Here is a 16588-nt window from a genome sequence, read left to right as displayed (position 1 = left end):
TCTGAATAAAAGCACAAAATGTATTGTTAACTCGCAATGATACTGAATTCTGTTGCATGTATTTAAGTGGTTTGCCTTTACCATATACATTCCTGTAGCATTCTCCCTTACCTAAAGTTCTCAAACCATCCAGACTTTTGTCCTGGGAATCCACCATCTGAAAGTCACTCAGGGAATCTGTATATGTAGCTGCATGAAGATTGGAAGTCCTAATTCTTAATTTATCTTAAAATCAAAGCAGAATCATAATAAAATGTAAATTATACCTGGAAACATATTTATCCTTCTTTTATATTCCCAATTCAAGTCATATGTTCAACTCCTGCATGTACAAGTGTTCTGCATAGAAAACTTCTTTCCCTTGACCACAACCCAGCCTGTTATATGTCATAGAAATCTATCCTACTTATGGAAGGGAAATTTTCTTTCTTTCTTTCTTTTTTAAGTTGGTTTATTTTTTAACTCTCCAGTCAATGAAAGGGAAACTTTATTGAAGACCCAGGACCTTGGGGCTCAGGCAGGATGCCGCCCTGTAGGCAAAGGTAGAGCTGGTAGAGGGGCCTTATTTGACCTCCTTTTTGGGGTGCAGGTTGTTGGTGTGGCTGCACTTCTTGCAACAGTTGACAGCGCGGGGGTGCAGGTGAGCACAACATTTGCGGCAGATCTTCTTGTCCCAGTTGTATTTCTGGGCCAGCTGGCGGAGGGAGGGTTCCACGATGCCACCCCGGAGGCGAAGCTCCAGGTGCAGGGCAGACTCTTTCTGGATATTGTAATCTGACAGAGCGCGGCCATCTTCCAGCTGTTTGCCCACAAAAATCAGACACTGCTGATCAGGGGGGATGCCCTCCTTGTCTTCGATTTTGGCTTTGACATTCTCAATGGTGTCGCTGGGCTCAACCTCAAGGGTGATGGTCTTGCCCGTCAGGGTCTTCATGAAGATCTGCATCTCTGCGTCTGTTGGTGCGAATCTGCAAGGCCGCCGCCACCAAACTGCTAGGCCACATCATTGAAGAGAAAGAGGGCAGACTTTAAAGATTTTTATTTATTTATTTGACAAAGAGAAAAATCACAAGTAGGCAGAGAGGAAGGCAGAGAGAGAGGGGCAAGCAGGCTCCCCGCTGAGCAGAGAGCCTGATGGAGGTCTCATTCCCAGGCCCCTGAGATCATGACTTGAGTCAAAGGTAGAGGCTTAACCCACTGAGCCATCCAGGCACCCCTCAAAGGGAAATTTTCTATGTGTCTCCTTGCACAAATAACTCTCAGGAAAAAATAGAAATAGAAAAAATAGCTTGGCCTGCACGTCCTGCTGCTGAGAGGCTGTAAGTCTTTTTTCAATCTATGAGGGACTATTTCATCAAATAATGATTTCTTTAAAAGTAAACCTACTGTATTTGATTCTGAGCTATTTATAATTTGTACTTTCTTAAACTTGGGGTTGTGAGCCAGTCATCCATAACCTCAAACTCTTATTTGAGGGCCCCAGCACAATTTTAGTGAATTAAAATCTGCAATTTTTAATTTGAAAATAAAGAAAATTTTACACAATTTATTTTAAATGTAGCATTTAAAATGTTTTCTGAAGGGATTATTGTACCCAGTAATGTTCCAATTTATGAGGCTGAAGTTTCTAGAAGCTACTTCTCCATTCAGCCGAACTTTCCTTGAGACTCACTGTTTAGATTTCAAAGGGCTGCTATGGACCTGGGATATATATCAGATGAATATAGAAGAAAGGCCACATGAAGAAGGGACTTAAAGGCACTGTCTTGTGAGGGGCAGCTCCTACTCTTCTCTCACCAAACTTCTCCCTTGCCAGTGTGCAGTATGGGTCTGCAGGCTTCTGAAACCTTATGGAATGATGAGGTAATAGGATCACCTCTAGGACTTGGATAGTGGGCAGAAGTTCAGACAGGCTTCCTTTTACTCTTCCCCCTGCTTTTTTTTTTATTTTTATTTTTTTAAGATTTTATTTATTTATTTGCCAGAGAGAGAGAGAGGGAGAGAGAGCGCGCGCGCAAGTGAGCACAGGCAGACAGAGTGGCAGCAGAGGCAGAGGGAGAAGCAGGCTCCCGGCCGAGCAAGGAGCCTGATGTGGGACTCAATCCCAGGATGCTGGGATCATGACCTGAGCTGAAGGCAGCTACTTAACCAACTGAGCCACCCAGGCGTCCCCTGCTTTTATGTGCTCCTGTGGTATATAACTGAGTGATAGTGCTCCTGGCAACTTGGGAGAACCTAGGTTTTCCTTGCCCTCCTAGAAGCTCATTTTTTTTTTTTTGAAAAAACACAGTATTCTTCAGTACTCATCAAGTCTAAGATCATGGCTTTGTAAGTCCAGTCTATCTTGGCCAGTTTGGAAAATGAAAGCAGGACCATGAATTGAACTTGCTTACTTAAACTTACTCACCATGATCTAGTTTGGTCCAGTGGAGGGAAGAAGAAGCTTGAAGGGTGAATCAGAAGTAGGATTCTACTTCTCGCTTTGTTTCCTATTATTTTTGACCTTAGGCAAATCAGTTTAACTTCTGCATGACTCTGTTTCTTCATTCTCAAACAGGAGTAAACAAACTTGCTATAACTCAGTTTTCAGGGATAATCAAATGAGATTATATGTATGAAAATTCTCCCTCAAATTTTTAAAGACAATAAAAAATACAAGTTTAAAAATACTATCCATATTGACAGATGAATAGCTAAAGAATATGTGGTATAGATATACAATGGACTATTACTCAGTCATCAAAAAATGAAATCTTGCTATTGCAATGACATGGATGGAACTAGAGAATATTATGCTAAATGAAATAAGTCAATCAGAGAAAGACAATTATCATATGATTTTACTCATATGTGGAATTAAAGAAACAAAACAGAGGGTCATAGGGGAAGGGAGGGAACATAAGACAAAATCAGAGAGGGAGACAAACCCTAAGAGACACTTTTGAAAAATTAATGTGTAATGTATTATTTGTTTCAGGGGTACAGGTCTGTGATTCATCAGTCTTACACAATTCATAGCACTCACCATAGCACATACCCACCCCAGTGTCCATCACCCAGCTACCCTAGCTACCTGACTCCTGAGATTCAGAGTCCCTTATGGTTTGTCTCCCTCTCTGGTTTCATCTTGTTTCCTTTTTCCCTCCCTTCCCCTATGATCCTCTGTCTTGTTTCTCAAATTCCTTATATCAGTGAGATCATATGATAGTTGTCTTTATCTGATTGACTTATTTTACTTGGCATAATACCCTCTAGTTCCAACCACGTCATTGCAAATGGCAAGATTTGGGTGGGGTTTTTTTCATGGCTGCATAATATTCCTGTGTGTGTGTGTGTGTGTGTGTGTGTGTGTGTGTGTGTGTGTGTATCACATCTTCTTTATCCATTCATCTGTTTATGGATGTCTAGGCTTTTCCCATAGTTTGGCTATTGTGGACATTGCTGCTATAAACATTGGGGGTCACATACCTCTTCAGATCACTACATTTTTATGTTTAGGGTAAATACCCAGTAGTGCAATTGCTGGGTCGTAGGGTAACACTATTTTCAACTTTTTGAGGACTCTCCATACTGTTTTCCAGAGTGGCTGCACTAGCTTATATTCCTACCAATGGTGTAGGAGGGTTCCCCTTTCTCTGCATCCTCATCAACATCTGTCATTTCCTGACTTGTTAATTTTAGCCATTCTGACTGGTGTGAGGTGGTATCTCACTGTGGTCTTGATTTGTATTTCCCTGATGCTGAGTGATGTTGAGCACTCTTTCATGTGTCTATTGACCATTTGGGTGAAGAGACTCTTAATCATAAGAAACAAACAGGGTGACTGGAGGAGGGAGTGGTGAGTTGGGGACATTAAGGAGGGCATGGTATGTAATGAGCACTGGGTGATATGTAAGACACATGAATCACAGACCTCTACTTCTGAAACTAATAATACACTATATGTTTTTAAATTGAATTTAAATTTTTAAAAATTGAAAAAATACTGTCCGTGTATATATAAAATGATTTAGAAGGTTCTAAAATAAAATAGAGGATAAAACAATATAAACTAGAAATTACTAGAAAATACTAGGCATCATTTTTATTCTATCAAATTTTATAGGGGAGAAAAACCTGTGTAATAACAAGGACTGTTTGTTATTCAGACCCTCAGGAAAAAAACATACAAGATCCATTAACAGGCATTGATCTGAGGTAAAGGCCTAAGAAAACTGTTGAGTTTTAAACAAATAAGCAAAAAGCCCAATCTTATAATGAGGTCTCTTGCCTGACCTGAGTTGAGATAACTTGAGTCTTGGATTTATCTGGGTTTGAGGACAGCTCTGACATTGACTGTGGTAGCTCGCATGCCATGACCAGGTCATAAAAGCCTAGAACAATCTGGTGGCTGCTTACATCTACAGTACCATGTAAAGCATTGATACTTGTCTCTCTAGCCCAGGGCCTGGGATCTGGGTTTTGAAATTATTGCTGCACCAGCGCTGGAGCAACCTCTCCTTTACTGTGTTTGACCTTTGGAACCAAGGACTTTTCCATTTCTGACCATTCATGGGTTTTCTAAGAGCAGGGCTAGTCATGGCCTCTTTCAAATAAAAACCCTGCAACATCCCCCAGATTCGCTATCCATTTATAGTAAAGAACTTTAACCATATCCAAAATTGGAGTTTGGACCTATTATCTCTGTGTCTGATATCCTGAGGGATTGGTCAGTATAAGCCAGGTAGGAGGGAGGGAAAAGGTGCTTTTGAGAGAAAAACGAGCAAGGATGAATAAGGAATCTGGAAGAACATCATGAGGCAGCAGGTGCCATGGGGCTGTACTTTGACATTTCCTATTCTAAGTCTCTTTGGACAGCCCAGTCCAGTGGTTCCAGGAGGGCAGGACTGAGGTAAATATGTCCAGCAACAATTCCTGTTGCTAAGCAACCTCTTCTGAGAGAGCCAGGACAACTCAGGTGCTTTCCTATAATGTGGAGAAGAAGGTAAGCAGGGGCAACCTGCAGGCAGGGATTGAGAGGAAATGCCTAACAGGAGTAGCAGAGACCAGAGGCATTGGAGGGTGAGCACAGGGGCCAAAGAGCTTCTGCCCTGGCATGAACACCCAAAGGCCTAGAGCCAGATAGGGAGCGAGCAGGAGCTGAAGCAAGGGACCACTAAGAGGAGGTCAGCAGCTCTGATTATGCATTAGCTATCAGCCCTCCTTCTGGAAACTCAAAGGCTTATAAGGAATGAGAAGGGCTGAAGCCCTGTTAGCTGTTGCTTTTTGTTTTGTTTTGTTTTGCTTTGCTTTGTTTTGTTTTGAGATTATGAGCATGGGGGCATCGGGAGGGGAGTGCGCAGAAGGAGAGGGAAGAGGGAACGAGAGAATCTTAAGCAGGCTCTATGCCCAGTGTGGAGCCCCAAGGGGCTCAGTCTCATGACCCTGAGACCACGACCTAAGCCAAGAGTCAGACACTCACTCCACTGAGCCACCCAGGTTCCCCAGAGGACATCAGCTTTAGTAGACCTGGGTTCAAGAATTTGAATGCCCTTTGCCTAAAACCCTCATATTGGATGGAGAGATAGCATGGCTGTGCAGTGTCCATATAGAATAATTCTGTTGCCCATTTTCAATTTGGTTAAGCAACAATTCCTTCTTCTCCCAAGCATTAACAGTTATTTAACCAGATTGACCACCAGTTTTCTTATGGAGGTCGTTTAGGATCTCAAAGGTGAGGTTCACCTTATTCCTCAAGGTCCCATGAAAAAAATCAAAGATGGATAAACAGGAAAACGCAGAAGACTCCACTCCAAAATTGCTGGCACACTTACATCAAAGTGGCAGGATATAAAATTAATGCACAGAATCAGTTGCATTTCTATACACTAACAATGAGACAGAAGAAAGAGACATTAAGGAGTCTATCCCATTTACAATTGCACCCAAAACCGTAAGATACCTAGGAATAAACCTAACCAAAGAGACAAATGATCTGTACTCAGAAAACTATAGAATACTCATGAAAGAAATAGAGGAAGACAGGAAGAAACGGGAAAACTTTCCAATGCTCATGGATTGGAAGAACAAATCTTGTGAAAATGTCCGTGCTACCTAGAGCAATCTACACATTCAGTGCAATCCTTATCAAAATACCATCAACTTTTTTCACAGAGATGGAACAAGTAGTCCTAAAATTTGTATGAAACCAGAAAAGACTCTAAGTAGCCCAAGGAATGTTGAACAAGAAAGCCAAAGCTGGTGACATCACAATTCCAGACTTCAAGCTCTATTACAAAGCTGTCAGCATCCAGACAGTATTGTTCTGGGACAAAAACAGACACATAGATCAATGGAACAGAATACAGAACCCAGAAATGGGCTCTCAACTCTATGGTCAACTAATCTTTGACAAAGCAGGAAGGAATATTCAATGGAAAAAAGAGTCTCTTCAACAAATGGTGTTGGGAAGCTTCGACAGCCATATGCAGAAGAATGAAACTGGACCATTTCCTTTCACCATACACGAAAATAGTTTCAAAATGGATGAAAGACCTCAAAGTGAGACAGGAATCCATCAAAATCCTTAAGGAGAACACAGGCAGCAAAGTCTTCAGCCTCAGCCACAGCAACTTCTTGCTAGACACATCTCCAAAGGGCAAGGGAAACAAAGGCAAAAATAAGCTATTGGGACTTCATCAAAATAAAAAGCCTTTGTTCAGCAAGGGAAACAGTCAATAAAACCAAAAGACTACCAACAGAATAGGAGAAGATATTTGCAAATGACATATCAGATAAAGGGCTAGTATCCAAATATAAGAACTTATCAAACTCAGTACCCCCAAAACAAATAATCCAATCGCAAAATGGGCAGATTAGATGAACAGGTATTTCTCCAGAGAAGACATACAAGTGGCCAACAGACACATGAAAAAATGCTCCACATCACTCGGTATCAGGGAAATACATATCAAAACCACAGTGAGATACCACCTCACACCAGTCAGAATGGCTAAAATTAACAAGTCAGGAAATGACAGGTGTTAGCGAGGATGTGGAGAAAGGGGAACCCTCCTACACTTTTGGCGGGAATGCAAGCTGGTGCAGCCACTCTGGAAAACAGCATGGAGGTTCTTCAAAAAGTTGAAAATAGAGCTACCCTATGACCAGCAATTGCACTATCAGGTATTTACCCCCAAAGCTAAAAAGGTAGTGATCTGAAGAGGCATGTGCACCCCAATGTTTATAGAAGAAATCTCCACGATAACCAAACTATGGAAACACCCCAGATGTCCGTCCATAGATGAATGGTTTAAGAGGATGTGGTATATATATACACAGACACACTCACATATACATACAATGGAATATTACGTAACCATCAAAGAATGAAATCTTGCCATTTGCAACAACATGGTTGGAACTAGAGGGTATTATGCCAAGTGAAATGAGCCAATCAGAGAAAAAGACAATTATCCTATGTTCTCACTGATATCTGGAATTGGAGGAACAAGACAGAGGATCATAGGGGAAGGGAGGGAAAAAGGAAACAAGATGAAACCAGAGAGGGAGACAAACCATAAGGGACTCTGAATCTCAGGAGTCAAACTGAGGGTTGCTGGAGGGGAGGGGGGTGGAGGGATGGGGTAGCTGGGTGATGGACATTGGGGAGGGTATGTGCTATGGTGAGTGCTATGAATTGTGTAAGACTGATGAATCACAGATCTGTACCCCTGAAACAAATAATACACTATATGTTAATTTTTTTTAATGTTCCAAAAAAAAAAAAAGAAAAAAAAAAGGAAGAGAGAGAGAGAGAGAAAGAAAGATGTATGAACAGTCTGTAGAAGCTTCTTTGGTTAGAGATCCTCTCTTTTATTTCCCAATGGGTCTAAAAATCATTAGAAGCAGAGTTAAAACTTAATTATGAAGAAGAAGAAGAAGAAGAGGGGGAGGAGAGGGAGAAGGAGATGAGGAAGAAAAGGGGGGTGGGAAGGGGGTCAGGGAAAAGGGGGAGGGGTAGAGAGACGAGGCAGGGGGGCTGAGGGGGCAAAAGGAGGCTGAGGAAAAGCTTATTTGTGGGTCTGTTTTCTTGACGTAGATGCCTACTCATAAAAAGTACCTGCTTATTTCCACCTCTGCTATGTTGACATGTTTGTAATTTAAAGTCCCCATTGGGAAGTATTGCTAGAAAGAGAATAGCCACGTTAAAGAACAGGTACATTTTTAGGCTTCTGCTATATATTGCCAGATTACGCCAAAGGTAATGAGGGGAGGGAGTCTCATTTTCCAGTGCTCCCCAATAGCTTAGCCAGTTTATTAGGTGGGAAAGGACCTCTATTTGTTGCTGGAATTTTCATTTTTTAAAATTACAAACTATTCAATGATTTCAACAAGATTTAATAGAGCTTTTGTATTCTGTTCTCTGTTCCATTAAAAAAGCACTTTGGAGGTTAATAAGGAAATGTCTGACCTATTCCTCTCCCTCATATATTCGAGGAGCTAAAGGGGCTAAATACTATGCTCAACATTCTTGAGACAGGAGACAGTAGGAGGCCTGAAAAAATGTGTGAATCTGGGAGGACAAGGATAGGTCTATGGTCCATGTAACTGGTAGGCAGGGAAGACTTCATGGAGGAGGTGTGATTGGTACTGGGTCCACAAGGTGGGTAGGATTTGAGTAGGTGGAAGAAATGTGATAAGACATTGCAGGTGGGAGTTCAGGCAGGAACAGAGAGCAAAGTCTTGTGTTCAAACTGAGCAGGGTGTGTGCATTGGTTCAGGTTCTCTGGGAAGCAGAGGGTAAAGGGAAAGTGAGGATTTGACTAGAGGAAATGCCTGTGAGAGAACACACAAGAAGAAGCTGGAGGAGACTGGGAGAGCTATCAGACTGTGATGCATATCAGTGAAGGAGAGAGGAAAGGAAGATCGAGTGAAAGCTTCCAGGACTTTCTTGCTTTGTGATAACATTTGGGAAGGGTTGTCAGGGAGTCCTTGAACCAATGTTGACCACCAGAGGAGTTCATGTCTCCCAGGAACAGGCTGCCTTAGTATCTCTGCTGCATCCAGTCAGCATCTGGGAGCAGCCTGTAGGAAGCTGGACATTGAAATCTTGGTACAAATGTGATGATGGATCTCACAACATAGCAGTTAGGATTGTGAGCTAATTCCCTGGCATTGGAGGTCTATGAGGTGCATTCTCATGGCTGCCATAACACAATGGGGAAAGAATGAAAAGACTGGCCTCACCGGGCAGAGTGCATTTATCCAGAGGTAGGAGAGGTTTCCTACTTTCATCTTCAGAGAAGTATCTTGATTTCTATGGCTGGACAGAGGACATGGTGGTGATGGAAGCTTTACTAATGCAGCCTCTCCCCTCATAAACCCCAGGAGCTAGGGTGTGCACTGTCAGGTCAACAAAGTTCATGTTGGATATGGTGGATGGGCCCTCGACATCCATTCCTCCTTCCAGTGTACTTTCCTCTATGGCAGAGTCTGGAAAGCTGAACACTACATTTTCTAGATTCCACTATAGCTTTCATTCTGGATGCAAATTAAGTTCTGCCCGTTATTTGTACCTTTGGAACATATGGAAGGCAGAAGTTAGGCAGAGGCCATCCTGCTGTTTTTCAGATTTGTTTGTTTGTTTTGTTTTCTTGCTGACAGTTGAGATCATGAAGACTTTACTTTTTTATATAGGAGCATTTTAGTGTTCATTCTCCAGCTTCAAGAGTTGGACAAGCTTTTTTTTTAAAAAAAAATTTTAAAATTTTTTAATAAACATATAATGTATTATTAGCCCCAGGGGTATAGGTCTGTGAATTGCCAGGTTTACATACTTCACAGCACTCACCATAGCACATACCTTCCCCCATGTCCATAACCCCACCACTCTCGCCCTACCCTCTTCCCCCCACTGCCACCCTCAGTTTGTTCTGTGAGATTAAGAGTCTTTATGGTTTGTCTCCCTCCCAATCCCATCTTGTTTTATTTATTCTTTTCCTAACCCCAACCCCCCCACGTTGCATCTCCCCTTCCTCATATCAGGGAGATCATATGATAGTTGTCTTTCTCTGATTAGCTTATTTCGCTAAGCATAATACCCTCTAGTTCCATCCACATCATTGCAAATAGCAAAAAGAGTTGGACAAGCTTTAAGAGTCGTGGGGGTGGCAGCTTCCTGATCTCTAAAACCACAGCTACAGTGGTGTGTGCTGGATAATTCCACTAGTTCCTTCCGGACTCTCCAGTTCCTGGCACTGGCAGAGGATACACTCCCTGGAGGGCTAGTTCAGCAATGCTGTTTTGGGAATCATTTCTAAAGGTCAGACTGATACTGCTTTTCCTTTGCAATGATTTTTGTTTGGTTTTGTAATAGATTTTATATCTTTTTCTTTACCATACATTATTAAATATTATTGGCTATATTACCTATGCTGTATTTCTCATCTTCGTGACTTACTGATTTTATAAACTGGAAGTTTTTATGTCTTAATCCCCTTCACCTATTTCACCCACCCCCCAACCCTCTCTTCTCTGGCAACCATGTTTGTTCTCTGCATTTAAGAGTCTGGTGGTGTTGTGTTTTTAAAATTATTTCTTTGCTCATTAGATTTGTGTTTTTAGAGTCCACATGTAAGTGAAATCGTATGGTATCTGTCTTTCTCTGACTTAGTTCACTTAGAATCATACCCTCTAGGTCCATCCATGTTGTCACAAATTACAAGATTTACAAATTAATGGCCAAGTAATATTCCTCTGTGTGTGTGTGTGTGTGTGTGTGTGTGTGTGTGTACCACATCTTCTTTATTCATTCATCTATGGATGGACACCTGGTTGCTTCCACAGTAAATAATGCTGCAGTAAACATAGGTGTGTATATATATACATTCAAATTAATGTTTTCATATTCTTTGGGTAAATACCCAGTAGTAGAATTACTGGATCATATGTATTTCTGTTTTTCACTTTTTGAGGAATCTCCATATTATTTTCTGCCATTGTATTTTTTTTATAGCAGTTGTAGGTTCACAGCAAAATTGAATGAAAAATACAGTTAGTTCCACATATCCTCTGCCTCTCCCTAACCTCCCCCATTATCAATATTCTAACAGCAGTGTGGTACATTTGTTACAATCAGTAATCTTTTGTTGACACTTTATTGTCATTCAGAGCATGTAGTTTACATTAGGGTTCATTCTTGATGTTGTACATTCTATGGCCTTTCACAATTATGTGACATTTTTCATGATTATATCATCCTACAGAGTAGTTTCACTGCCCTAAAAATCCTTTGTGCTTCCCTTATTCATCCTTCCTTACCTATAACCCTTGCCAAGCACTGGGGTTTGGTTTTGTTTTGTTTTTACTGTCTCCCGTAGTTTGCCTTTTCGGAGCGTAACTGGAATCATACAGTGAGTAGTCTTTTTAGATTGGGCTTCTTTCACTTATAAATATGCCTTTAAGTTTCCTTCATGTCTTTTCATGACTCAGTAGCTCATTTTTATTTAACACGATTAATAGTCCGTTGTATGGATATACCACAGTTTATGTATCTATTCATGTACCACAGTTTATGTATCTATTCATGTACTGAAGGACGTGTGGGTTGCTTCCCAAGATTTTGTAAGTGCCTACTTCCCTATATTAAATACCCGGGTTAGTTTCCATCTCCTGTACTTTACACTGACTGCTATAGAAGAGAAGGTGCATATTAAGATAGATAATGTTAGCATGAGGCTGAAGTCATAACAAAGTGGGACCCAGAGGAGAAATAGGTTCACTTGACCATTGCTTTTCTAATTTACATGTTTATCAAGTTCGCTGAACTCCTGAGACATCTCCACCTTGTTCTGTTCCCTGTGGGAATGAAGAGATTACTGTCACTGACTATGCTCAAAAGATAATTAAGGGTTTAAGTTTTAGGCTTTACCATGTACAAACCAGCAGAACTGGGCTTTCCTTGCCTCTTTGTCTTTGCTCCTACAGAGAGTTCTCTCAGGACCAAGAGCACACTGACCTTTTTCGCATCTGAGGGTCTTTCCATTTGTGTCAGGGATAGCCCTTCCTCCAGCTTAACCATATATCTGACCCTTTTGTATCCTTCAGGTTTTAGTTCAAATGTTACTTCCTAATATAATGTAAACCCTCACTGTTGTTTTCTATAATATCTCCTTTTCTTACAGAGAGATGTACTTCATTCAGGCCATAAGAATCTCAAGCTTTATTTCTGATTAAGCTTCATATCCCAACAGTTAAATATGAATGACTATATAGAAGGGAATCGTTTTCATTATCTGTTGCTGTATAGCAAATCATATCAAAACTTGGTAGCTGAGGACAACAATTTGTTATCAGCTCTCAGAATTCTCTAAGTTAAATGGCTTCAACTGGGTGGGTCTTCTGTTGGTCTTTCTTGCAGTTTCTCATATAGCAGCAGTCGGCTGGTGGCTACGTCTGGCACATCCGAAATGGCTTTACTCACATGTCTGGTACTTCAGCAGGGATGACTGGAAGCCTGGATCCAGCTGGATACTGGTATGGCTAGCTTTTCTCTTCCAGATAATCTCAGCTCCTGTCCCTGGCCCCACCTGCTGTCTTCATGTGGTTTCTCCAGCAGGGTAGCTAAACTTCTTATGTAGCATCCTCAGCCTCCCAACAGCATAAAAGCAGAAGCTGCCAGGTCTTCTTAAGACATATTATTGAAGCAGTCACAACATCACTTTTGCTACATCTTTTGACTAAAGCAAGTTACAGAGCCAACCCAGATTCCATGTGGAAGGAGACTATACAGGAATGTGAATACCAGGAAGCCTGGTGCATTAGGGTTCATCTTTGCAGACTAGCTACCGCAGTACTTAAACATTGTCAGTCAGTGGACCTCACCAACATCCATTAAGCTGGCTAATGAGTAATAATGATGATCATTCATGATGATGATGATGATGAATGAGGAGAATTCTATCTGCTATTTAAAACAATTTTTCTCCTTGGAAATTGAGATAGTTCATAGGAAACCATAGGAAGATTCTCCAAGCACTGGGAGCCAAATGACAGTCTAAGAATCAAGAAAGTTAAGAGCTATATGTGATGGATGATATTAGCCATCTGGAAAAGTCTTTAGGACTGATCTCTTAATCATTCAAGAAGAAAAGTAGCCATCAAATTTCATAAATTGGAGGGTATTGGTAACCTTAAACAGAGAGGTTTCATTGGAGAGTTGGGTTGGAAGCCAGAATAGAGTGGGTTAAGGAGTGAGTGGCAAGTGACAACATGGGCAGAGAAGTTTAGCAACTTTTTCAAAGATGTAGCCAGGGGTTTTGATGCACAAGTAGTAGGATGGGAAATGGAAGGGAAAAGGAAGGGAATTGGGTACGATTTTTCTGGATGGTAATTAGGCAGCAGATAATAAAAACCTTGAATATATTAATGTCTTTTGGCCTACGTATACAACTTCTAAGAAAATAACTTAATGAAGTAATCAGACATGTGCAAAGATTCATATAACAAGAAAATCACTTAACGGCTTAGTCAGTTGAACATCTGACTTGATTTTGGCTCAGGTCATGATCTTATGCAGTGTGGAACCTGCTTGAGATTCTCTCTCTCTCTCTCTCTCCCTGCCCCTGCCCCTCTCCCTCCCCCTGCTCATGCTCTTTCTCTGTCTCTCAAAGAAATAAACAAATAAATAAGTAAATAAATCACACACACAAAAGGAATAGGTATAAAGAAAATACCTGTGTAACCACCATCCAGGAGAACAAGTAAAACAGTGCTCCCCTTGTGCTCTTTCTTACTGTAAGTAGGAACTGTAAGTAACAATTGTCTTAACTTTCAGTCATTTCTTTGCCTTTCCTATATAATCGATTTTAAATTTCTTCATCGTTGATGCATATGGTTCCAGTTTATTATTTTCTACTGCTGTACGAGTACCTTCCATCTGAATGTACATTCTTTCTGTTATAAATATATATGTGTAGGGGTATGTGTCTATGTGTTTAAATACTAATGTGCCAAGAAAACAGAATGCTGTGAACATAGAATTCTATACCCAGTGAAAATATCTTCCAGGAATGAGGGTAAAAGAAACTTGTTTTCAGATAAAAACACTAAGAGAGTTTGTCAGCATCAGACTTGCTCTAAAGGAAAATGCTAGTGTATATAACTTGGCACACTCAAGATATCATCCCACGGGCTTCTTGCTTCCACTGTTGCCTTGGGGAGAAGAGCTTTTAATCTATTGGTTGCTCTTTTTGAGGTAAATTACATTTTATTGCTGGCTGCTTTTAAGATTTTGTTTGTATTTGATCTTTTGGATTCCATCTTCACATAGTCTTTGGCCAGGATATTCTGTATTTCCTTACCAGCTTTCTGATGCCTTTGAATATGTTTTCAACATGGTTACTTTGTTTTTGGTGGGAGTGTCTGCTCTGAAGGGTTTAACAACTTACAGATAAAACTATTGCTAACTATGTATATTAACTATCTGGGGGGGGGGAGATTCTAACAGAAGACTGGCTGTTGCCAAGAGTCAGGAAAAAGATGAGAGAGGAAGTAAGCTTTTGGGAGAGCTCTGTCTGGCTCTACATAAGTGGTAAGGATACAAACTGACTGATGTGAGATCTGGTCAGTTTTCCCAGTGTATCTCTGTAATGGTTCCAGACAGATAGAGAGCCATGGAGTGCATCCAACTAGCTTTCCCATTCTCACTCTGTGGCTGTCCTGATGACTTTCATAGTTCCCAGAAGATGAAAAGATGTATGTACAAATGGAACCATCTAGGTAGTGGTATTTCTTGCTATAAATTAATACTTTGCCCTTAGAGTGTATTGATTGGTCCCTTGTACGTTGAATCATGTGACCCCATTCTTTTGAGTTCTGTCAATTCTTGGGACTCTGACAAAGTTGAGCAAGAAAGCTGAGGACCAAATCCTAGACCACATGGACTCTCCAAAAGTAATGACCTTGGAACCCCTCATTGGCAGCCACCTGGTCTTTCTATCTAATATCTTCATTTTACTTCATTTAAGTGCAGTTTGAGGGTCGCCTGGGTGACTCAGTCGGTTAGACGTCATAATCCCTTGATCCTGGGATCAAGACCCAGTTGGGCTCCCTGCTCAGCAGGGAGTCTACCTCTCCCTCTCCCTCTACCCCTCCCCACTGCCTCTCTCCTTCCCCCTCCCCCTCAGCTCATGCTCTGTCTCTCGCTTTCTGTCTCTCAAATAAATAAAATCTTTCAAAATTTAAAAAAAATAAGTGCAATTTGATTAAGGATAACACTTGTTATGATGGGCACTGGGTGTTATATGTAGATGATGAATCACTAAATAAATGCATACATACATACCTACCTACAATTTTAAGTGCAATTTGAATAAGCTGTTGAAATACTCTCTCAGTTGTTATTTTTATCTCTCACATCCAGACACACCCTTCTATATATTTTGATGCTGGTCTAGAATGAAAAGAATGCTATTTCTATGTTGTCAGGCAGCCTGTAATGCTAGAGGAGGAAGAAGGGACTGGAGCCTTCCTCTGCTTCCTGAATGTTGCCTGTTTCTGTGAGCATCACCTTAGCACCACTTCTTTATCCCAACCCCCCTTTCCCATAAGCAGCTTAATCCAGTCTGTTGTTCCCAGTGTTGTAGAACCAAATGCATTCTGCTGTCTCAGAGATAACCTGTGTAGGCTGCCTGGTGCCCTCACTTCAGAGGTCACCTTCCTCCTCTGAGTTCCTAAGTTTTATTAATTCCAATTTTGTTTTTTTGTTTCCCAGTTCTAGGGGTGGGAAGTGCTTTTGTAGTTGCTACCTCTGTGACACTTCTTCTTGCTCTTTCATATACTTAGTTAATAACTTTATACCTAGATAGCAATTATATTTTCTCTATTCTAGTAACTGGTATGGTTTCTGTCTCTTGACTGTAACTTGAATGATACAGATATGTGTATGAGCTGCAATTTCCTGCCCTTTCTTTTATTGAAATTGGCAAGAAGATATTTACTCATGTCTAAGGATCTGTATATGATTTGCGAAAAACAAAAACAAGATGAGCTCATATCAAACAATTTGTCAAAAGAGGAAGAAAACTAGAAGAAATAAATGAACAATATATTTAGTGGCACATTTTGTAGCTGTTTGATTTTTCTCCCATTCTCCATAACTGAGCAGTTGCTCAAAGTGCTCTTATATCTTTTTCTTAGTTCTGGAAGCCAATAAATCCCAAAATAACACCATTACAGTAAAACAAGCTGCATAGCCCAAAGATGGATTTACTGGAATGATGTCAAATGATTGTGTCCATAGTATTGAGTGCTTATTTTAGGACTTTCTTACAGCTGACATGTCAAAAGGTTATTATTTTGCCTTGAGGAGAGACTTGAAAGTATACTCTAGAGGAAAAGAGCATGGCTCAACAATTGCTTACTTCTGGGAGGGTCATGGGGCTGCCTGAAGGGCAAAGGAAGAACAACTGAGGGACATGTTTTGAATTTGAATAGTTTTTAGCCAAAATTGCCTCCAAGAGAAGAAATAGTTTTGCTGGTATTTCAAAGAAGTAAGCCAGTCCTGAGGCTTAAACTAAAACTGGAATTAAAAAATTGTGGCTTTGTG

At 40.8% G+C, this 16588-nt stretch overlaps 1 protein-coding gene across 1 annotated transcript; it reads right to left on the bottom strand.

The window, feature by feature from the left end:
- Positions 1-562: 562 nt before the first annotated feature.
- Positions 563-1017, bottom strand: LOC131831398 (ubiquitin-like). Its single transcript, XM_059173483.1, has one exon. The coding sequence runs from the start codon at positions 944-946 to the stop codon at positions 563-565; it is 384 nt and encodes a 127-aa protein (XP_059029466.1). The 5' UTR covers positions 947-1017.
- Positions 1018-16588: the final 15571 nt, after the last annotated feature.

Source organism: Mustela lutreola, chromosome 5, assembly GCF_030435805.1.
Source record: "Mustela lutreola isolate mMusLut2 chromosome 5, mMusLut2.pri, whole genome shotgun sequence".
NCBI classification, from domain to species: domain Eukaryota; kingdom Metazoa; phylum Chordata; class Mammalia; order Carnivora; family Mustelidae; genus Mustela; species Mustela lutreola.
Note: the sequence above shows the minus strand (reverse complement) of the source record. Positions and strands in the feature narration are given on the sequence as shown.